The sequence below is a fragment of the Mustela erminea genome, chromosome 11 (assembly GCF_009829155.1).
Source record: "Mustela erminea isolate mMusErm1 chromosome 11, mMusErm1.Pri, whole genome shotgun sequence".
Lineage (NCBI taxonomy): Eukaryota > Metazoa > Chordata > Mammalia > Carnivora > Mustelidae > Mustela > Mustela erminea.
Genome location: NC_045624.1, coordinates 102,064,704 through 102,088,302, shown reverse-complemented (window position 1 = coordinate 102,088,302; position 23,599 = coordinate 102,064,704). Strand labels below are relative to the sequence as shown.

The 23,599-nt window shown below is 44.2% G+C and overlaps 1 protein-coding gene across 6 annotated transcripts in view; it reads left to right on the top strand.

Annotated features, from left to right (window-relative positions):
• HECW1 (HECT, C2 and WW domain containing E3 ubiquitin protein ligase 1) overlaps positions 1-23,599 on the top strand; it is a 460,363-nt gene that overhangs the window by 357,933 nt on the left and 78,831 nt on the right. For 5 of the 6 annotated variants that reach the window (XM_032305355.1, XM_032305359.1, XM_032305356.1 and 2 more), the window contains 5 exons: positions 2,765-2,866; positions 7,929-8,079; positions 16,053-16,195; positions 17,888-18,009; positions 20,037-20,222. In XM_032305355.1, the coding sequence (XP_032161246.1) occupies positions 2,765-2,866; positions 7,929-8,079; positions 16,053-16,195; positions 17,888-18,009; positions 20,037-20,222 (704 nt within the window). The remainder of the gene's footprint in view (positions 1-2,764; positions 2,867-7,928; positions 8,080-16,052; positions 16,196-17,887; positions 18,010-20,036; positions 20,223-23,599) is intronic. The other variant, XM_032305360.1, reaches the window with a different exon arrangement.

Genomic DNA, 23,599 nt, shown 5'->3' with positions numbered 1-23,599 from the left:
ATGGCTGAGAAGCACCTACAGGCTTTACTTTACTTAGAGGTGGTAGTATTGTCTCTAGATTGTGCCTGCTGGGGGCAACACAAAGATTCCTGAGATGGCCAGTCCCATGACAGCTGGGCACAGGCTACATGAGCCTACCCTGTCCCCTCTTGGTGGTGAGTCACTGTCCCTCACCAGCACACACTTGAAGAAAGCAGGGCTTCACCACCACCCGCCTGACTTTGGCACGTGTGCACTGTTCTTCCACAAGAATCACTCTCGCCCCTTCCTGTGGCTTCCAAGACAGGGAATTCCTTCACTAAGTTAGGTAAGGTAGGCTGGCTGTACACGTGTCCACATAACTGAATCTGCAGCCATTTAGGAAAGATGGGTTCCGTATCTCCCTTTTGTTTCTTCCCCTCTCTGTGAAAACCTCCTTTTTAACCTCAGCATTAAACAGTTTTTGAAAAATTGTCTGCAGATCGAATGAAAAGAGCAGTGTAATGTGATTTGACCTCCAGACCTTGGAATCAGGCCTCCTGGGTTTAATTCAGTCTCCCGCCCCTTCCTAGCTGTGCCACCTAAGCCAGCTTCCTGGAATGCTCTGTGCCTCGTGTGTGGAGTGGGTGTGAAGGGAGACTCGCTTTCCAAGGGTTCTGGAAAGGATGAAATGAGATGATGCACGTGGAGGGCTCAGCTCTGACCGAGGAAGGGCTCTTCCAGGCAGAGAGGCAGGGAGGCTAACTTTTAAAGTGGAATATGTTTCCTTCTCAGGGATTCTAGCAGGTCTGACCACTTGCTTTGTGTTTGAGGCAAGGGTGAGTGTGTGGCGCCCTGCCCTCCCGCAGAACAGACCCGCTTGCTTCTTCCTTGCGCTCCATCCATTCAGTGGGCTGAGCTGCGCCTGTCGTATCATTGCATTTGCTTGGGGTTCACGAGCAGGTGGGGTCAGCTCCATTAACCCCAGCAAACGGCAGTATTGTGTTTCCACTAGCTTGGAGGAGTAATTAACCCGATTGGTCGAATTAATTACAAGAGGTAAGTTTGTTGTTCTTTTTAAGAAACCAAATTAAAAAAATGCAGCAGCTGGTGACATAACAACGGTACCATCGCTTTTTCGTTTCTGACACTGAGCACATGCAAAAGCAAACATGAGTGTGGGATCCACTAAAAACAGAGCCCCTGTCTGAACCAGGAGTCCAGTCACAAGGAGTGGTGCACCAGCACAAGGGACCCCTTCCTCGGTCTCCTCAGGGTCTTCAGAAGGCCCCCAGGATTTGAGCAACATACCAAAGCTTGCACAAGAAATCATGCTATATATTTAGCATTTAAAAGGACCCATGAATACATCTCTGTTTTTGTTTTACAGTTAGCTCTAGGAATTAACTGGCTAAATTAAACCCACCTAACTTCCTAATTAATTTTTTTTTTATCAGTTTTGGTGGGGTTTTTTTTTGTTTTTGTGGTTTTTTTTTTTGGATCTAGAGTGAGAAGAAATTATCCTTTCCGTGTATGGACATTCTAGGACATGTTTGAAATTTGGGGTCCCATAAAGATCTTCACTACTCTTTTTTAGCTTCTCTCCTTTTTGACCTAAGGGATGATGGAACGCTTGCTATTTGCGTCAGCCGTGGAGGGCAGAGGAAGGAGAAGGCCTGACCTTTGTCTTCGGGCCAATAGAGGCTATTGCCAGTGAGCCAGGAGTGTGTGAGCTAGAGGGATACCACTCTGAACGGGGGCTGTCTCAGGGCATAGGTCTTCCTAGCTCTCCAAAGGTCAAGAGTGATTGCTTCTGATGATGTGACCTGACCCTATGGGCCTCCCCTCCACATAGCCACTCTCGTGCAGGATTACCAGGACCTAAGAACGTCATGAAATAGGAACATCATTTTAGCACATTGTTCAGTTCACTCTAAGTCTGTTTGACAATAATATTAACTATGTCTATAATAATCAAGGTATGCATTCCATGGATATGTTTATTTCTAAAATTTCTCCATGTCTGTCTTTCTTCCTTCTATCCCACTTCTGTGTTTCAAGTTTTCCTCTCTTAGTCTTCCTGCCTCTTATCTACTTCCTTCGTCTCTTGTCCTTTTCTCTCTCTCCAGAGTACCCTGGCTTGTCTGATTTTTCCTCAGAATAATCTAGAACAATCACAAGATCCATAGCTACTTGCTCCTCACCCCAGTCCCTAAGCTTCCATACTAGAGGAATTTACCTTCTTGGCCCACCAGTTCCTCAGCGCCATCTTGAAAGGCACCATCTAAGAGTTTGATTCCGAAATCGAAATCTGAAAAACAGCCTCTTGGCAGCCCTCTGGTGAAACCTATCCAAATGAGGACCTTTGGTTTTGTATGGGCTCACCAAGCTTTTACCAGACTTCACAAATGCTGCACTTCCCTCAAACAGGCCTGTTTCTTTAGCTGGGCTCAAGTCAGGCTCTGCTCATTTTCTTTTGTGTCCCCGTCTGATGCCACCCTCCCATTAACAAAAGTCAAGTGGGTACAGAATCAGACCCCTGATCCTACATACTGGTCTGTGTGATACAGATCATAGTCGTGAAGTATTTATTTTCTTGGGTTAAAAAAAAAAAAAAAAAAAAGAATCCCCCTATTCCCTCTCTCATGAACGACTGTGAATGTAGCAAACTGACACACACAAAAATAGATTGCCCGCTCTGGGTTTTTTTTTTTTTTTCTTGTAGTCATTTGTTTTAGTCATGCTTTTTTGATGAAGTTGCTGCAGCAATGAGTGAATCTGAATGTCTTGACTATCTTGTCCGTAGGTGAATGTCCTATACTCCATAATTCCCAGCCAGTAAGCCAGCTTCCTTCCTTGAGACCTGAACATCATCACTACCCAACAATCGATGAGCCTCTTCCACCAAGTAAGCTTTAGTGTTTAAAGTCTATGTCTTAATTCTTCCTATCGAGTCTAAACAGGTCAGTATGAACTTGTGTGTACAGATCCAAAGTCTTCCTCAACTCCATACCTTACACGACTATAAAATATATACATTTATATACATGGCACCTACTGTAAAAATGGGGTGTTTTGATGAATGATTTCCGTATGGGATCTTGAAGAAATAATCCATTACCTTCAGTGCCCCTCAACTTCTGAAACAGAGTATTTCTTACGAGACTTGACTAGTCCTTGCAAACTGTACATGACCTTTAAGTCCTGAATTTTACTATTTTCTGTTCAGAAGTTCACAGGTCAAGATAGACTAATCCTGTTGTTCTCCATTGAAGCTGTTACATCGCAGATGCCTCCATATAATAAAACATTCAACCCATCAGGATGCAAGGACCTGTGTTGCCTTGCTATAACTTCCATCAATAGGTGACAGCCTACTTCTTCGGTAGTTCTTAGGAGCTTCCAGAAAAAAGTATCATCTTTAGGGATGGTGTTCCATCCATAGTAATGGTGTAACTCATTACTATTTAACTAGTCATTTGAACTTGGGAAAATCATGTAATATCTCAGAGACTGAGTTTTCTTATTTGTAAAGTAAAGCCTTAATTTTCTCATTAGCTACATGCTAGATCTAGACTGGGTAGTTCCTAGATATCATTTTGGCCTTAACCTTATAATACTACATTATCATACATTTCTAAGAAGGAACTGATACCCTGGACATTATACAGTCACTTCGCATATATATGTTCACGAATAATTCTAGAACATCTCTGTTTTGGCTTAGGCTTATTTTTCAAGCAGAGATAACCTTTAAGATTTGATAAATTTTACAACTGCAGAATCTTGCCAGGATGCAAGGAATCGATATTTCTTTACATTCCTTTGCCTGTGCTTACATTAGGAGGTTACAGTTAAAAAAAAATTTTCCTGATTCATCTGTTCTTGGTAACATGATATATTTTGCATTTACACCATTCTTGTCCTATTCAGTTGTAATTTATCAGTGAGAAAAGAATAAATACCTTTAATATGTAAACATTTAAAAGAATACTGTATTTGTTTGGGGGATCAGGGCAAACATTATGTTTTTTAATTTTTGATACCTGATTCCTTTCTTTATTTATATATTGATTTATGGATAGTCCACAGATGACTAGTAAAATTTCAGCATCACTATACTTAGCACTTATGTAAAAAATATCTATTATAAATACATATATATAACATGTTCTTACCAGGAAAGGAACACTTCCCCTCAACAAAAACCTATCAGTTCCTGTGTGCATGAATTGACCTCCAATCCATGCAAGAGTAATTACTAGTTATATTCCGGACCTGGTAAATAATTGAATATAAGTCTAATTTAAAGATTTACTTTATATAAGCTGTTTTCAATAATGAAGACAAATTTCTCCAGTTGGGTCTCAGTTCTCTGTTCATTCAACACTGAAAAATATGACAAATGTTGGTAGGGAAGCCTAACAACAGAATTTTCTTTTTTTTCTTTCTTTTTTTTTTTAAAGATTTTATTTATTTAACAGAGAGAGGGAGATCACAAGTAGGCAGAGAGAGGAGGGAAGCAGGACCCCTGCAGAGCAGAGAGCCCGGTGCGGGGCTCGATCCCAGGACCCTGGGATCACGACCTGAGCCAAAGGCAGAGGCTCAACACACTGAGCCACCCAGGTGCCCCCAGAATTTTCTTGATAGTCATTCTTTCAACAAATATTCATTAAATGCAACAAATATTCAATAAAAGGTAAACAAAACAGACAAAGATCCCTGCCCTCGCGGAGCATACGGTGTAGCCAGGCGGAGACCCACCCATGATGAAAAGAGTGAACAAGGCAATAGTGTAACAGGTTAGATGGTGGGCAGTGCTGTGGGCAGGCATAAGCAGAGTGTGGCGAGGTGGGATTTGGAGGATGCGCTGGCGGCTGGTTCGCCGTTTAAATCCGGTGGTCAGGCAGGCTTCCTTAAGAGGCAGCATTGGAAGCTAGGCTTAGAGGAGGTTGAGGAACAGCTGGGAGACCAGTGTGTCTGGGGCCGGGAGACAGTAGTGGCGGATAAGGTCAGGGAGATACCAGGGACCCAGAACACACAGGGCCCTGTAGGCCACTTAACAGCTTCAGCTTTGACTCTGGATGAAAGGAAAACATTTAGAGCAGAGAAGTGATATTCTCTGACTTAGGTTTTGTAAGTTTTTCTGCGGTTGCTCTATTGGCATTAAATTTTGAGGAGGAAATATAGAAGCATGAAACCCAACATACGGTTATGGCTGTGGCCCAGGTGAGAGGCAGAGGAGGCTAGGGCCAGGGTGGGAGCTGTGGAGGTAGTGAGGAGAGCGGTTGCGTTCTAGACCTATGTTCCGTAGGTAGGTTTGCCTACAGATTAGATGTGATGTCTGAGACAGAGACAGGAATCAAGAATGGTCTCAAGCATTTTAACCTAGAAAGATGGACTTGCCTTCAACGGGGGCGGGAAGGGAAGGCTGCAGATAGAGGTTTTGGTGGGAAAGATCTGAAGCTTGATTTTGACCATGTTCTATTGGAGATGTCATCTAGGTAGTGATGTCAAGAAGGCAATTGGATGTGTGGCTGAAGTTTAAGAGAAAGGTGTAGACTGCAAACATGGTATTGCATTTGTTAAAGTAAAAGAAGAAAAGGAGAATAATTTTACAGGCTTTTTTTAGTATAATAACTAAAGATGGTACATTGTTAGGCTCTACATTGTTCCTACACTTCATGGAAAGGATAGAATTTTATATTTGCTAGGGCTTTCAGTCACAAATGAATCACCCTTACTTACCAAGCATCATAAAGGTAATCACTGGCAGGAATCTGTCTAGCCAACACAGTGCCGTGTCTGTCAGGATACACTGAGGCCTAAAGTTCTATTTGGAAATCTTTCTTTACACAATATGTAAAAGTAAATTCTTTACAAACTAACCCAGAAAAAAATGCTTATAATCTCTAGAGATTATAAATATATAAATATATATAAGAATATATAAATATATAAATAGAAATATATAAATATTTCTGAACACATATGAATGTACAGTTATGCATTTATAGTTAACACTATTACATATTTAATATATTGACAGAAGGACATGTCTGGCTGGCTTGCCATCCTTTTCCACGAGAGATTGGCAAATATGGGAACTTGTAGAAAGAAATTGTTATTACCACTGCACTGCCCCATTTGCTAGTGTTTTCCTTGGAGGATTTATGAGACTGGAGTCCTTCCTTCATGGCTGGAACTGGAGGGTGGGGACCCTCATTTCTCAGCAGTGTGCCCATGGGACCTGGCGTAGTTTTTCGTTCATAGGGAGTGCTGAGAGGAGTTTGTTTGTTCACCTGAACCAGATACCACAATACTCTTCAAAGACTCATGTTCCTTCTTTGTTGAATGACAGTCATGTTGAGTTCAAGAAAAAAAAAAAATTGTTGGGGAATCACTGAAATTTTAACAATTTTTGGATCAAGATTAATTACCTAGTAGTTACACATATACCCAGTTTTATCAGTGGGCTATTTTTCATTTACAGCTAACAGTTGAGCTGGATTATCTAGTAGACAATTTTCGTCCACACCTTCTAGAATATATTTATACAATCTGATTATGTTTTTCCTTCAGTTTGTCTTAAACAAGATTTGGTGTGTTCTGGTATTTTGGTTTCCATTGTGCATTATTTGGCAATTCCTCAGGTAAATGTCAGACGTAAGTTATCATCGTCACAGATGTACCATGCATACATAAAACCATAAATATACCAAATATATTGTTTTTTCTCATTTAAAAAAATTGAGAGTTGCTATGTCATTACCTGAATGATCATTTCTCAATAGAATTATTAATATCTGACCTACTCCCTAAAGCTATGGATTTTCTTACTTAAAAGGCTGAATAGTTTTCCTCCATTTGCAGTCATTTTTTGCTTTTTCTTCCTTAGCCTAACGCATTTTGCAGCATAACTTTATCATGAAGCTCTTATTTCCACCACGTTTTCACATTTGGACTCTAAAAGCTTTGCCCATTGCTGTACAGCAGACATTGCTCTTCTGTGTGAAGCTTATTTATGTGTGTTTTACTTCTAGCTCTCCCGGGTTTGAGGACTTTGGCACTCACCCCGCCCTACCCCGTGTATTTATGTCGTGTATCCCCCCATGTGTGCGCGTTCAGTTGTTTGGTTTTGAAATCCGAGAAGGAAAGAATTTATCTTTGTCTTGGGCTCCCCCTGCTGTTTGTGATGTTTCCTTATCAGCAAAGAGGTAGTCCAACGCTTGATGTGTGTTCATTATTTATCAGTGAAGAGGTATTTAAAATCTTGATGTGTGTTAATAGTTGTTACTGGTTTTGTTTTGTTTTGTCAAGAGATATTTGGCAGCCACAGGTGGGTTGAAAATACACTGAACTTACAACTTACCAAAAGGATGGTTTGAAGGGCTCAGATCCTTCCATTCTTCCTCAAGAGGAATGGCAATGAATTAAAGTTGCAGAGTATTGGATAGAGGTCATCTGAAGTTTCAGGTACAGTATCTTAGAACTGTAGCTAAAAGTGGTTTTAACACGAGGGCCATCATCCCCTCACCGACGAGTCGCTGTCTCTCAGATTTAGCAAAGAAAGGATTCTCCGGCATCAGACTGTCAGCGCTCCCTGGAGGGTGTTTCCAATCTTGCAGCTGTCATTGGAGTAGCCAACAAGATTGACAGGATAGAGATTGTTAAGGGAAGAGATAAAGTAAACATCAGACTTTCTCTTTAGAAAACAGTAGAATCGTAGCATAGGTCGTATTTGAGGAACCCTAGCTACTAAGAGACGCTGAGTGCAGGAGGCTATTTTTCGGAAAGCCAGTACAGCAGTAGTCCCTCCAAAGTCATGGCAGGTGCTGGGGGCAGGGTCTGATCTTTAGCAGGTCACCAACAGTGAGTTCTACCTACAGAAGACCTGGCAGTGGTATCTATTTCCCGTGAATCAGGAGTTTGTCCTTGATTTCTCTTTTTGCCTTTTTATCACACACCAGACTGGGAAGCTCGCATTGACAGCCACGGGCGGGTCTTTTATGTGGACCACGTGAACCGCACAACCACATGGCAGCGTCCGACAGCAGCAGCCACCCCTGATGGAATGCGGAGATCGGGGTCCATCCAGCAGATGGAGCAGCTCAACAGGCGGTTGGTGATCGGCATGCGGGGAACCCCTGGGAACCCCTTGGAAAGGAGAAGGGCAGCCAGCGAAAATCCCCCCCACTTACACGTTTCTGCTCAGACTGTATGAGGAACCTGGAAAGTAATTATGTACCTTAAGAAACCCATTTGTAGCAGGTACTTAGAAAGCTAGATTTAGAATTTGGTGGCAGGAGACTAATTAAGCCTGAGTGTCATTTAAAGATGGAGAATTCTCTGAACTTCTTTTTTTTTTTTTTTTTTAAGGTTTTATTTATTTATTTGTCAGAGAGACAGCGAGCGAGAGCGAGCACAGGCAGACAGAGTGGCAGGCAGAGTCAGAGGGAGAAGCAGGCTCCCTGCGGAGCAAGGAGCCCGATGTGGGACTCGATCCCATGACGCTGGGATGATGACCTGAGCCGAAGGCAGCTGCTTAACCAACTGAGCCACCCAGGCATCCCTCTCTGAACTTCTTGATGGCATGTGCTCAAAAACAGGTGTTCCTTAACCAGGGGCTCTCAGACCACCCTCCTCCCTAGGTATTCACTGAGGATGCCTTTGTTCCATGAACCCTCCAGAAACTGTATGCAAAATTATACATGGATGCACATTTTCCCATTAGACTGGCCCATATCTCTCATGAGATTCTCAAAAGGGCCCAGAACTCAAACAGCTGAGAACCCTCCAAAGATGTGTTCAGTAGAATACTAAAAGCTGTCTGGAGAAAAAACAGTACCATCCTGTATTCATGTCTGTCTGTATTCATGTCTGCCCCGGTCCCCTAATTGCTATATACTCAGTAATTCCTAAACAGCTTTCATCTTAGAAAAAAAAAAAAGTTTAAAAGCAGTTTTTGAGGATTGTTTGGTCTAAAAACCAGACTCTTACCTGTGAAATTGTCAAGATGCCATTTTGTTTTTAACCTGCAAATGAGATCCTAAATAACATTTCTATCACGCTGTAAGCTAGCATGTGCATCATATCCGACCTCTTCCTTCTTTAAGGCCAAGATGGCAGTTTGGGGATACTTTTCGTAGCCAGGACCGCAAACTGCATGCTTGAATTCAGCCTTATCCACGAGCCATCTCATTAGGATGAAACAAAGGAAAAGTTGAAAGGAACTATACAGTATAAGGAACTAGAAGCTGATGGTATCAGCCAGAAAAATAAAGTGGGCAATTTAGTCCTATGAAAAACACACAGAGGCAAAAAATTGAACTTCTGGTTACTGTTGCACACAGAAGAACACGCTTAGGTGAAATTCGCCAGGATTCTTTGATTGCTCGAGCATTTGGAAGACATTCACTGTCCATTTTTTGTCCATTAGTAGCTGAGCATTTAAAGTCATTAATGAGAACCGTGCTGGATGTTCATCGGCAGTACATTTCTCTACCGTCATTCCCACAGAAGGAAAACACGTTACAGAACTTGTGATAACCCAGCTTTATTAGTTAAGAATGCATCAGAAATCCACAGGAGAGCCCTTTCTTGGTGATTACAATGAAACTCCTGTCAATAAAAATGTGGAGGACACAGCAAGCTCATTTTACACAGACTGCACTGAGATTGCATAGGCAGAAATAGTCTGTAGATCTTTCCTGCCCAAACAGAGAAGCTAAACTTGATTAGGAGCTGAACTTGGCAGGCTGAGACATAGGGAGAGTATCACCAGGCTATTATCTACAGGAGGTACAGTTCCAAGCACTGAAAGAAAACAATACGTTGAAGCAGAAGTAAGCACCTTGACCTAGGACATTAAAATCCATGAAAATTCATCATATTCAGGTTATATAATATAAAAATTAGGCCAAATCCATCCTGAATCAGGCCTCTAGAGAAGTTCTACAGGCTTTCATGTGTAAATTCCTGTGCCCTCCAGTGGAGCTGAACCGTCAGGAGAGGCAGCCAGACTTTGTGAAACAGGAAGTGGTATTTGGCACATCCATCTGGACAGATAAAAAGAAAAGAAATTTGGTGACTTGAGAAAGTACTTACTTCTTGTGAGAAAACCTACTTAGGGAAGGCCAGATAACCTCGAGATAAGTATCCCGGCTCTTCAGCGCTTATCTTAACCTAATACATTCAAGCTTACAGAGTTTTTCAGTGACCGGGCATGATAAGGCGGCCACAGAAAGTACACTGCTGGTCTTTGGGATGTGATCACTCCTGGGGGGTGTTTTTCTGAAAACCTTTGTTGGTTATCAGAAGGAATTAACAGCAATCCCCGTCTCACAGCAAAACAGGTATTTCTCAGTGTTGCAAGGTGTAAGGGAAGGAAAACCTTCTTTCTTCCCTCCTAAGTTCTTTGGCTGACTTAATACTTAAATTGACATAAGAAAAAGATTAAAAGGAGAAAACTAAATTTAATTTCATATGTAGGGAAGCTCACAGAACTATGAGACTCAAAGAAATGACAAGAAACATTTTTTCTGTGTAAAGAATTAACAAACCAGTTTGGGCTTGGGGTAGTAAATTGGTGTAGAGGAACAAGGTTGGTTTACCCAGCCGTCGTGAGCCTGATCCCTATCCCTGATGATAAAGAGGATACTGCCCTCCAGGTGCAGATTCACAAGGGAAATTCACTTCCTGCCTTCAGAGATCAGAGGACGGTCAGAGGGTCCTTCTGCACTAGTGGTTTCTTAAAACTTTAATTCAAAATAATCAATATGCCGAAATGGCATATTTTGGGGTGGCCTGTCCTGGACCCAGTGGGGTTTCCCTGGACTCCCAACAGCATAATTATGAAAGTCAAGTGTGTTTGTGCAAGAAGATGCACACTGAAAAAGGCAGAATGCACAGTGCAGCCTACAGCGACCACATTCAAACTCACCGGTACCCACACGCAGCACACCTTTCCTGGCCTTTATGGCTTGACCACTGTGCTTCTGCGGCAGAGACGTCCCTCACCACCTGTCTGCCATGCTCCATTCTGCTAAGGCCCATGAGAATGTCCTGTGGTCCCTGAAATCTCCCAGAACTCTTCACGCAGAGCTAGTGGTTGCCTCTTCTGTGATTGAAACTTTCTGCCTTGTCCTCCCGGGTACCCCTCCCCATGCCTGATGGGTACCAGAGTCTAACAGGACTCAGTGTAAGAGTTTCTCTAGTTAATTCTTTCACTTTCAGAATATTCTGAATTAACTCGATGCACCTTCACAGATATTTATCGAACAAGCAGAAAATATAAATATGTATTCTCACTTCAAATAATCAACTAAAGTTTGGGGTTTTTTAGTTATTTGGATAAAATATTTCTATTATTGAGACATGGAAGTTTAAAAATGAAAAAAAAAAAAAAGATGTATATATAATTCTATGACCCCAGGCTTTACCTTTTGAAAAAAATCTTGTCTTTAATTTCCATGTGCATGCATAGACCTTGTGTAGCTGTGATGATAATATGTAGTTAGTTTTATATTCTCTTCTCACTTGCCGCACTATAAGCATTTTCATATTGCTACAGAGACTTAGAATATCATTTAAATGGTTGTATAGTATTCCAATGAATGGACTGTACTTTAGTTAACTTCATTTGCCATAGTGCTGGATGTTTTCCTTATTGCTTTCATCACTATTTTGGATAAGGCTGAAGGCCCTGTAAAATATTAGTATTGTCTCACAGGAGTATTTTCTGGGGGTTATAGTCTCCAAAGCGCAAGCCACAGGAGATCACTGTGGTCTTGGTACTTGATATCAATGCCTAATGTTTCCTAAAGTGCAGGCTCGCTCTGCCAGCAACAACAACTTCACTCCTGTCCCATCTTTGGGTGTGGTTTTGTGGACCTAAGAGGTGCTCCCAGGATTTTAGTTCTTACATTTGATTTCTGACAGGGAGGGTCAACTTTTGTTTCCATAAGTTTTTCTTTTACCAGTTATAGTTCCTCCCATGAGAACTGTATGGTCCTGGGCTTTTGTGTTTGGTTTGGCTTAATTCTGGAAGGTTTTCCTCTTGCTTGGCTTTGTGCATCCCTGTGTGTGTATTCATTTATAAATTAGATATTCTGGCTGACTTTCTTACCAATTTCCATGAACTCTTTTTTTTTTTAATAAAGTATTTTTAAAAAAATTTTTATTAACATATAATGTGTTATTTGCCCCAGGGGAACAGGTCTGTGATTCATCAGTCTTCCACATTTCACAGCACTCACCATAGCACATACCCTCCCCAATGTCCATCACCCAGCCACCCCATCCCTAACCCCCACCCCCCAGCAACCCTCAGTTTGTTTTGTAAGATTAAGAGTCTCCCTCCCAATCCCATCTTGCCATAAACTCTTTATATAATATTTTAAAAAGTATGAAGGAGGACGTGGAAGGATAATTCTTGATGAAATGCGAGAGAACCTGTTCTGACTCCCTCTCATCTTTAAAACAGAGCGAGTGTCTGAGGCTACCCTCGCTGAGTGTCCTGCTTCCCCAGAACTGTCCCTGTACTTCAGGACAGATCAGGGCTGGGGTGTAGTACCTGGGATTTGAGGCTGTTGACGCAGTAAAGCCCAAGACAACCAAAGTCCAACTGAGGACACACAGCATGTTGTGAAATTACTGACATTTTCATCATCAAATAAGATTGCATTGATTCACAGACATTCTCTTCTGTGGTCACTGTACTTTGGGAAGGAAAAGTGAGGTTACAACTTTATATTTGTCTGTGCTCTGTTCTGGGTTATCTCTCACAGAGTAACAAACCACCCAAAATTGGCGGCATGAAACAATGATAATTTATTGCTACCATCATTGTTATTATATATCACTTTTATTTGTCATGGTTTCCATGGCTGACTGGGTTCAGTGAAGCCATTCTCTCTTGGGGTATTGTGTTGTCTTGTGGTTGCAGAGGGTTGCCGGGGCTGGTGACCCATATATCTGGAGGTTGATGCTGGCTGTGACTGTCAAGCAAAACACCTATCTATGGCCTTCCCATGGGACCTCACAGCATGGGCACTGCAAACTGTCACTTATGTTATCTTCAATTTGTCAAGGTACCCACAAGCTCTTCCCAGGTTCAAGGAGAGGCAACATTGATTCCACGTCTTAATAGATGAGTAATTAGGTTCCAGAAGAGCATGTGGGACTAAAAATATTGTTGAGCCATTTTTGGAAAATGCAGCCTGCCATGAATCATTTAGGGAATCTCCCTGACAACAGCTCCCTTGGTCTTTGGCAGCCCCATTCCTCCCCTGGTCAAGGTTACACACTTAGGCAGCTTCTCAGTGGCCCACTCTGTCCCTCCCACCATGGTGGCACTCTCTGAGTTCCAACAGGCAGAACAGCAGACAGCCATCCTTCACCTTCCCCACAACCTCCAGACCACAGACAGGTTGACGTGGTAAATAAACATGGGATTCCTCGATATAATCCTTTGCTCATTCCTGCCCTCTCCCTGTTTTCTTATTAGAGGACTTCTCAAAAATGCCCCACAGTAACTGCTGCAGGCAAAGGTGTCTCTTGACACACGTCATGAATGAGTGGCTGAGCCTCTGTAGATAAAGTACACCGGTGACTCTTTTTTTTTTTTTTTTAGATTTTATTTATTTATTTGCCAAAGAGAGAGAGAGAGAGCAAGCACAGGCAGGCAGAGTGGCAGCAGAGGCAGAGGGAGAAACAGGCTCCCCGCCAAGCAAGGAGCCTGATGTGGGACTCGATCCCAGGATGCTGGGATCATGACCTGAGCCGAAGGCAGCCGCTTAACCAACTGAGCCACCCAGGCATCCCCCAACTGGTGACTCTTAAACCTAGACAGAAGTAATGCCACCTGAAGGACTTCTTAGAAATGCAGATTTCAATTTTGCTTTGATTTCTGTGATTATAACAATCGCCCAGCTGATTCTCTTGCAAGGGGTGTAGAGACCACACTTAAGAAAAAAAAATTCCTTTAAAGAACAAAGAAGGAGGTCTCTGGTCTTCAGAAGCCCCGTCACAGTGGACTCTGTAATGATGCTTCCCCCTTGCCCCATGTTGGATTGCATTCGGAGACTTGGTTATTCACTGTTCCTTGGGCTCTCACTCTCCTCTTCCTCTTCACACCTCTTTCGCCACCCCCTGTATCTCCTTCCTAGGTGCAAGACTCATACAGCAACCGGTCCTTTGCCTCTTGTCACTTGCATGAAATCAACGACCTCCAAGTCAACATATCCAAATCCACACCAAGATCTTCCCTTCCCTCCTGCCTGTTCTCCTACATGTCCCTTTTCAGGACTGGCTCCCTCACTTACCGTCACTATTGTCTCCTCCTCCTTCAATCTCTGCATCCAGACAGGCCGCCAGGTCCTGCGCAGTCTGCATGTAAGATTACACCGATTCTTCCACGAAGTCTCTCTTGAATTCAGCTCCTTCTCCCATTCCTGCTGGGCCTTGAGGAAAGGGGAAGCTGAATCCTAGGTGTATGCCTTGGTAGGCTGAGACATTAGGCAAAACAGAGGTCAGGCGGGGAGGATAAGGGGGCTACATGGATGAGGGAAGTAGAGCAAAGAGGAAGGACACGGCTAGACATCAACCTATAAATTACAGCGTAAATGAGACAGGCAGGGAGGTTTAGGAAATGTCTGCATTTGGGGCAGAGACAGATCTTACTCTCCCTGCCGTGGGGGGGTATTCCTCTCCCCCAGCCATGGGTTGTTCCTCTCCCCCATGCTTGCAGAGCCACCATCGTCCCCCATGCCCGCCTGTGTCCAGGCCTTTAGCACCTCCAGACTGGGCTGTTGCAGTGGCTGGTTCCCAGCTGCTCTCCCCAACTCATGCTCTCCTCCTGCAGTGCATGCCCCACCTAGACGGAAGTCCTCTTTCTCAGTTGCTAGCTCAACCTCTTTTTCAGCAACTAGCCAGATCCTGCCGCAGTGGTTCTCAAAGTTGGTCCCTGGGCCAGCAGCAGCAGCATCACCTGGGAACTAGTTAGAAATGCAGGGTCTTGCCTCCTTCCTCCCCAGATCTACTGAATCTAAGAAATTCTGGGAGTGGGGCCCAGCTGTCTGTGTTTCAACAAGCCCACAGGTGATTCTGCTGCAGCTCAAGAACCCGTCTTTACAGGGGCACCTCAGGGCTCCCTGTCTCCCTCTCTGCTGGTCCCTTCGCTGCCTGAGCCCCACACCTCCCGGGAACCCACCCAGCTACTCAGAGTTCCGCAAGACTGAACTCTTCTCTGTTAGTCTACATTCTTTCCCTGAAAGGTCCCCAACAGGCTCATACTGATTCAAAATGTAGGCATCGAGGTATTTCTCTGTCTGTGTCTTATGCTTTGGGACAGCTTTTTGACATTGTTAGAGTGATGGCTTGCATGCCATTCCCCTCTTTGTTCTGTCTCCACTGTGTGTGTTCAGAGGCCGAAATCCTATTCCCAACCTGACTTGGATCTGAAAGTCCAGCACGGAGCCTGGGCATTTTGGGAGAGTCAGTACATACTTAGTAAGTACCTGGAAAGGTGACTGACTGGCCGAATCCTCAACCTGGGAAGAAAAATAAAATGAGCCTTCAAATCAGCAGAAAACATCTGCTTGTCGGCCAGCATGCTCTTAGTATGTAATATTTCCACAGTTCCTGCCAATGATATCAGTTACCTGTCAGATGACAATAAGGGAGTAGAATTATTACTCTGGTTTATAGACCACAATATGTACAATAATGTAGAAGTAATTTGATATCTTAGTTGTGACATTTAAAGTTATTTCCCAAACCATTATTTTAAACTTAGTCTGGTTTTGTTTAATGCAGGGCAGAGGCTGGTTTTTTGTGACTAGTTATCTGTGTTAATGTGTGAAAGTTACCATACTTGAAACTTATCACAGTTTACAAAACGAAAAGAAGTCCACTCATCTGGACACACTTGTCTTGCCAGTTGTTTCGGTATCTTGTGGGAATTTTAAGCATTTATTTGCCAATATTCAAGACGATTCTTTACAGATTTCTCCAGTTCCCTGATTCAGAGCATCAGCCCCCAGCAAGGCAATAAGCAAAAGTTAACTCCTGTCTTTCCATTTTCTGATGCAAAGGTATCAAAACATTCAGCGAACCATTGCAACAGAGAGGTCGGAAGAAGATTCTGGCAGCCAGACTTGTGAGCAGGTCCCGGCAGGAGGCAATGGAGGAGGTGGTGGGAGCGACTCAGAGGCTGAATCTTCTCAGTCAAGTTTAGGTATGGAAGGAGGAGACCTGAGTCTCCTGGGTTGGCATCCGGTGGCCATGTGACAGTGTATGGACCCCTGCCCTGCCTTGGGGATGGACTGGGTCCCCCGGGGGAAGAGTGGTGGAATGGGGGAGGGGAAAGAGGCTTGGTGTCAGCAGTGTGAAACAGACAGCATTTTCCCACCATGAACATAAAGGAGAAGTGAATTCATAGTAAGAGAACTCATACTTGCGCATTGAGGCAATTTTTCCAGGGGCCTAATGATTTCTCGTCGAGTGAATTTATTTGTGGGTGTCCTAAGAATTTTCCACTTATAAATAAAACATGCATTGAAAATTCACAGTCTACATCAAAGAACCTACATAACAACACTAGGAATAATTATTTGTTTGCATTTAAAATAAAATACAATTCCCCCTTGAGGGAGCAACGTGGGAGTAAAGAGGTTTTCCCAAAAGCTTACCTTAGGTACTCTTCTGCCCCCCGCGCCTGGTTACCTAATACCGGAGGCTAGGCCTCCGCCAGTTGTCTGCTTTTCATTTCTTTGAATCTGCCTGAGTGGACTCAGACGAGAATATTCAAGAGGCATAAAAGACTGGCTTCAATTTTTTATACCCGTAATGACAAAAGATTATCACAGTGACTTCCCAATCCACTTTCTCTTAAGTTGGGTTGAGTGCTGGCACGTTGGAAGCTCGGGGCAGAAGCTCCTCACTGCAGGGCAGAACAGTGGATTTCCATGCACACACAGTCCCACCAACGACTGTAAGTGCGTCCACTCTCATCATTTTACCAGACAAGCTAGTTAAACTGACTGGTTTTAGTTTTTCTTTTTTTTTTTTTTTTTTTGTGACCTCTGAGAGAGGTGTGCTCAAGTGGTCAAGTAATTAAAAGCAAGAGGAAAAAAAGGAATAGAAAATCTCTTTCTGAGTTTGGTTTCGGGAAGTTTTGCATTTGCAATGTAACAAACCATCCCAAAAGGTAGCAGCTTAAACTCCTAGCCTTGCATTTATCACACAGGAGAGCAACTTTTTATTTGCGGTGGGGCTCGCGCATGCGTCCTCAGTCAGCTGCCCAGTCCCCTGCAGGCTGACTACCCTGACGTGGTCTCATTTGGGCTGGCTGGTCCCTGCTCCCTGTAGCTTCTCATCTTGTCCCAGACTAGCCCAAGCTTGTTCTCACAGTGGTGGCAGGGTCCTAAGACAGAGTAGGGACACGAAGACTTTCTGGAACCCTGACTTACGAGTTCTGCCAAACTCTGTTACTCTAGGGAAGACACAGGCTAGCTCAGTTCGGCAAGAGAAGTGCAGAGCCTTGTGGATGCAGGGAGGAGAAGAATTGTGCCTCTTAACTATGCTTAGCCTTAAGATAGCCTTAAGATAACTATGCTTAACTATGCTTAGCCACTCATAAAATAAGGAGAACAGCACTGGTATAGAAGGGACAAGATGTTCGAGGACGTGAGCCTACCGGAGTTATGCAGGAGCACTCCTAGGAGATAATGACTCTTCACTGGCACAAACAACGTGATAGGACACCCGGTCCTATCACCGAGATACCTGATCATATCACTATTCAGAACCACAGTCCATTCCCAGCTGTCCAGTCAAAGCTTAATGCGCTGCTGGTGTAGAGAGAAAAGTACTGCATTTAAAATGACTTTTTTCCAATGTGTCTGTTGCTTTGCTTTCCTTTTTCCAGATCTGCGGAGAGAAGGGTCGCTTTCTCCGGTGAATTCACAAAAAATCACCTTGTTGCTGCAGTCCCCAGCGGTGAAGTTCATCACCAACCCGGAGTTCTTCACTGTACTACATGCCAATTATGTGAGTACTCTTGAATACAGAGGGGACCCACCTGGCTTCCATCAAAACTCAAAATACGTCTTTGCTAAATTGTTTAATAGATAAAAAAGGAAGGCGTTTTAACCCAGGCAAGATTGAAACCAAAACAAAACAAACCAACTCAGTCCACTCTTTCTACTATCTGGGAGTCTCCCAAAAAGGAGAAGAGCTGGATTTGGCAATGCTGTTGCTTCTTTGTTTTCATTAGGCACAAATGTATCAATATCAGTGAAAGTCCTTTGGAAACAGATATGTGTTTCTGTTACTGCTAAAATTTTAAAGGAACAAGATTATGAAGTTGTGACAGATCCCCCTCAGCCTGCATCATTTTGTAAAATCACTCTCATTAAAGAAATGTTAAATTAGATTTCTCCTAGATAAATATCTAGTTTTCCCTTTAATGAAATGAGATGTTCAAATACCATACTTATTTTTGCATATATGATTTTTTTTGGTATTTTCAAGAAAGCAATTACATGCTTTCCCTATATTCATTAATTCTTTCATTAGACAAACATTTTCTGTGGACAGATGCAGATGTAGGTGCTGGCCTCACAGAGACAGCATGACAGCTGAACAGCACAAGCTCCCAATTTGTGGAGCAACAGACACGTACAAAGACTAGTCTGACGGGAGAGGACAGCGCCCAACCTCAGGGAGGAATGAAATGCTCTGGAAACACCAGAGATACAGTCTAGGGGAGCATCCCCAAGGACAGGGCTGATGAACTGAGTCAGGAAGGTTGCAGGAGGGTGGGAAGAAGCTCCAGAGAGAGGGAGAAAGGACGCAGCTGTGAAGAGGCTCCGGGTTGGGTATATGAGGTTGGGATGTGGTGGCGGGCAAAGGTGGTTCAGAAAGGGCTGGAGAAAAAGTAGCAAAACTCAGGGGAAGTCATGAGAAGGAGTGTGGCTATGCCTCAGGAGGCGGTAGGAACAAACAATAGTCCTAGGCATTTGTGTTATAAGATCAGGTGTTCGATTAAACGTCTTCTCTATCAGAAGGGCGGCGACTGGGGGGCTATAAGGCTAGAGGCTGATCCAGTGTCGCAAGTGAGAGATGACCGAGGCCCACCCTGAGGAAGGGGCTAGGAGGACAGAAGGGGGGACCATGGTGATGGAGGCAGGCAGGGGTGAGGACTCGAGAAAGTCGGAGTCTTTTCTGCTTTGGGCACCTGAGTTAGGGGTGAAATTACTTGCATCTGAGCAGGTGTAATTATTTGATTAGGTGACAGCGGGAGGAGACCAGTTTTTAGCAGGTTTTATTTGAGAAGACTCTGGGACATCTGTTGTTGGACTCAGAGTGGTTGCCCACTGGGGCAGGAGTGAGTCACAAAGGGGGACAAGGATGCCAGATGTTGATGCCCTCAAGCACTGGGCACCAGGTGGCTCAGGTCAGGAGGAGCCACGGCCCCACTCTGGCAGCAAGCGGGGCTGGCTTCCAGGCCTGTGGACCGGAAAATCATCATTTGGCACAACTAAAAACTCTGGAAGCGTTTTCCTTTCTTCTCATCCCCATCCCCTCCACACAGAGAAGTTTGTGACAGACCTCTGAAGGCCAGCCTTAAGTCCCCAGGGACCCTAAATTAATCCTCCTTGTTACAGACGCAGAAGTGGAGCAAGGGAGGACTGGTGCAGGCAGAGAAGGGTGGAGAAGAGAGGGGGCAATGCTCCCAGTGACGGAGGGAGACTCAGGAGAGCCCAGCCTAGCGCTGACTGGGGAGAAGGGAGAGGGGAGCCTTTGAGTGTCCCCCCTGCCCCGCCCAGAATGTGACCGTATCAGAGATGAGGAAACACCCATACAGATCAAGCAGATCCATGTGTGTTTATCGTGCACATTTAATTTTTGAGCAAGATCTCCCTTCTGAGGCTTCCCCCTCCATGCGCACAATAAATCACTGTGTTAGCAATCAGGTTACATTGCGATAAGATGTTCAAAGTGTACTTGGTCTGTATTTTTCCTACCCTCCTCCCCCAACCCTCTATCCCAACCGGCCCTGACCCCCCTCTCAGGGTGCCTACCGAGTCTTCACCAGTAGCACCTGCTTAAAGCACATGATTCTGAAAGTCCGGCGGGATGCGCGCAATTTCGAACGCTACCAGCACAACCGTGACTTGGTGAATTTCATCAACATGTTTGCAGACACGCGGCTGGAACTGCCCCGGGGCTGGGAGATCAAAACGGACCAGCAGGGAAAGGTGAGTGTGACTGACAGGTGGGCCTTTCAACAGAGAGCTCTTTATCTGAAGAAGACCCATGAGAAAGTGAGGGGTGGGGGAGATGAGTGAGGACAGGAAAGTCTGTGTCTCAGAGATGTGCCATCAGCTACCAGGGGGAAGAGGTTCCCATCCTGCAGCAGGGTTTCTGTCCTGCAGCATCCCCAGCCTCTTGCCCCCTGATGCCAATAGCATCAACACCAACTTGGGATATTGCTAGATGTTCCCTAGAGAGCAAATCATGCACAGTTGAGAATTGCTGCCTATGTGTTTGGAAATTGAAACCAGAGTCTGTTCAATGACCTTTCTATTGTTATGCCTCCGTAGACAGCTAACTCTCAGGGAATGAGATTATTAGTTAAGTGGGAATGACGTTATTAGATTACTTGTGGTGATTTTCCTAATAAGCCTTCAGTTCTCATTAAAACAACCTGGCAAATGGGAGGGTATCTTGGGCCCATGTGATGTTACTGGCTTGCATATTGCCTTTGTGTGACCTTAGCCAAAACTGATCTTTCCCAGGGATGCTTTGGAAGCCTCACTGAGTTTGCTGCAGCAAAAATGTTCTTTCTTAATCATCACCAGTCACATCAATGTATTTATAGGACAGGCTAAACAGTTTATGAAAGACTTGTTTCTGTGTAATTTGGGGGGGGGGGGTGGAGGCCTGTGGTAGAGAGAATGCCTCCCTTTTTTAGGGTCAAAGGAATCAGAAATTTTGTCAGTAGACATGTCTCGGTCTCTGCGATGTTCAGTGTGCCACAGTTCCCCAAAGTGGGCTGATTGGGTGCCGTTGTCCCCTGGGAACCACAGATTCCTCCCCACAAACCCCTTAGCATGTCTCAGTACCTGTACTCTCTGAAGTGTGTGGAGAAAGAGTGTCCACTAATGCAAGTCTGTTAGCTTACTAAGTCTGTATGACCGGCTCCTGTGTAGTTGGGTGAATTGGAAAAGGGTCTGGGGTGGGGGGTGAGCTTTGTGTAGTAGAAAAACCTCGAGAGCCAGAATCTGCTCCTAAGGACCTTCTCTTTTACTAGGTGTGTCCTCCACTTGGAGAATGACAGTGATTTATGCTGGGAGGACCTGAGGTTGTGTGTTAGGGTGGGAAATAAATCCTGAGCCAGACAGAAAGCAAAGGAGCCAGAGTGCACGTGCCTCATCTTGGTGATCTGTGGTCACCATAGTTACATTATTCCTTAACTAAGTTGTCAAGAGTATACCACTAATGGGGCGCCTGGGTGGCTCATTGGGTTAAAGCCTCTGCCTTCGGCTCAGGTCATGATCTCAGGGTCCTGGGATCGAGCCCCACCTCGGGCTCTCTGCTCCGCAGGGAGCCTGCTTCCTCCCCCTCTCTCTGCCTGCCTCTCTGCCTACTTGTGATTTCTCTCTCTGTGTCAAATAAATAAAATCTTTAAAAAAAAAAAAAAAAGAGTACACCACTAGGAATCAGTGAACAGAAAGTGTCATTATGGTTTATTATGCAAATAGCACACTAATGCAAACAACTTGCTTAGCCCAGATTTCCATAACACCCTAAGTGCATACAGCTCTCACACTAGGATGCAAACAGCCAGAGACCCAGCAGAATGCCAGGAAACCCCCCCAGTGCCGTCAGCCCTGTTTCTCCAGGGTGTATCACACTAGCAAAGAAACACAGTAGCTGAGACTTGCGCCAAGAATTTTAGTCATTTTGAAATGTGTATTAGGGAATTTCTGGCAAAACATTTTCCCCCTAATTTTGTTCAGTGATATGGTACCATATATAAGAAAGAAGGAAGTCTGAATCTAAAATGAGAGGGCTTGAATTCTGCTTTCAGTTATGACACAAACCAGCTGTGTGACTAGATACACACACATAAACTGGTCTAATTCTTTACTAATTGAGCATATACAGACTCAGAGATGGCAAACAAAACTTCTAAGAAGCATACCGTGCACTGAATTTTTGCAGGGGTTGGTGGGGGGAGTAGCCTTCAATTAAAAATGTATTATCACAATCCATAGGGTAGAGAGCAACAGTGAAGGATAGTGGGGACTACCCCATTCCATTCTAAACGCGTGACCATGAGCAAGTTCCTTTACTGCTCTGAGCCTCACTTTGTCCGTCATAAAGCAGCAATAATTATTATTGCCTTCATGCCAGTTATAAAGAGTAAATAAGTGAATATGGGCATCCATGATAATAGAATAGATTAGTAATTCCTGCTGTTCTTCCTCTTGATGCTGTGGGAATTAATTGTCCAATCCAAAAAAATGCAACATCGGACTGGCAACTGGAGAATATACAAGAACACCTCATTGCTAAAGCCCATGGATGATGGGAATAGGTTGACAAGAACATTTGTGGACTGTCTCCTACAGGCTCACCTCTCTGACTCGGAAAGAATGTGTTGCACAGGAGTCTGGGATCTAGGAACAGCGGTCACTGAAAAATCAGGGAGTCATAGCTCTCTATGCAAAAGACATTTTCACAGATGGCCAGAGAAGATTCCAGAATGCCACAGCACCTTCTGGTTCCTCATTCTAGCCAATCTGCTTTTTGCTTTATTGACGTGTGCAAAGACAATAGCCTTTGTTTTTAGTGTACACCATGGTGGGCATAGAAGACCAGGGCTGGCTGTTTGATGTCTTTGAATGCATGATCATCCCCACAAAGGGGTTCAGGGACAGTGCTCTGAGAGTGGCACCACTTCAGGAGGACCAGAGTGAAGGCCCAAATGGCGTCTGACTCATCCGTTGTCTTGGAAGTCTGAGAAAGGAGGCCACAGCCTTCTGCCAGCTTCGGTAGAGATTGGATGTGGACCTTAAGTAGGTTCCAGGCTTGAGTGAGGGGGAGGCTTATCATCCAGAGAGGGCGTGGGGCTGCAGATGGTGGGGCAGGGGAGGGTCTGCCTGTGGCCGGCATGCAACAGAGGCATCCTCTACTAAGGAATGAACACACAACAGCAAAATAAACAGGAACCTATGAAGAGAGCCACTACTTCATGAAGGAAACAGAACCTTTGAGGAAAAAAACATCTTACAGTATAATTTCCTTCAGAAAATAGAAGAATTTAAAAGGTACCTGCCAATCATACACAAGATGGTTTAGGAGCACGTGGTTTCTATTGAGCAAGAAGAAGTAAGAAGTAAGAAGCAGCAGCCACAAACTGAGAAACGCTGAGAGGAGACAGATGTAAGAAAACAGAACTACCGTATGATCTGGAAATCCGAAAGAATTGAAATCAAAATCTCAAAGAGGTACCTGCATTGCTATGTTTCTTGAAGTGTTAGTCACAATAATCAGGCAACCTAAATGCCCACTGACAAAAGAATGGGTAAAGAAAATGTGGTGTATAAGAAGGGAGGTGGGGGGGTGT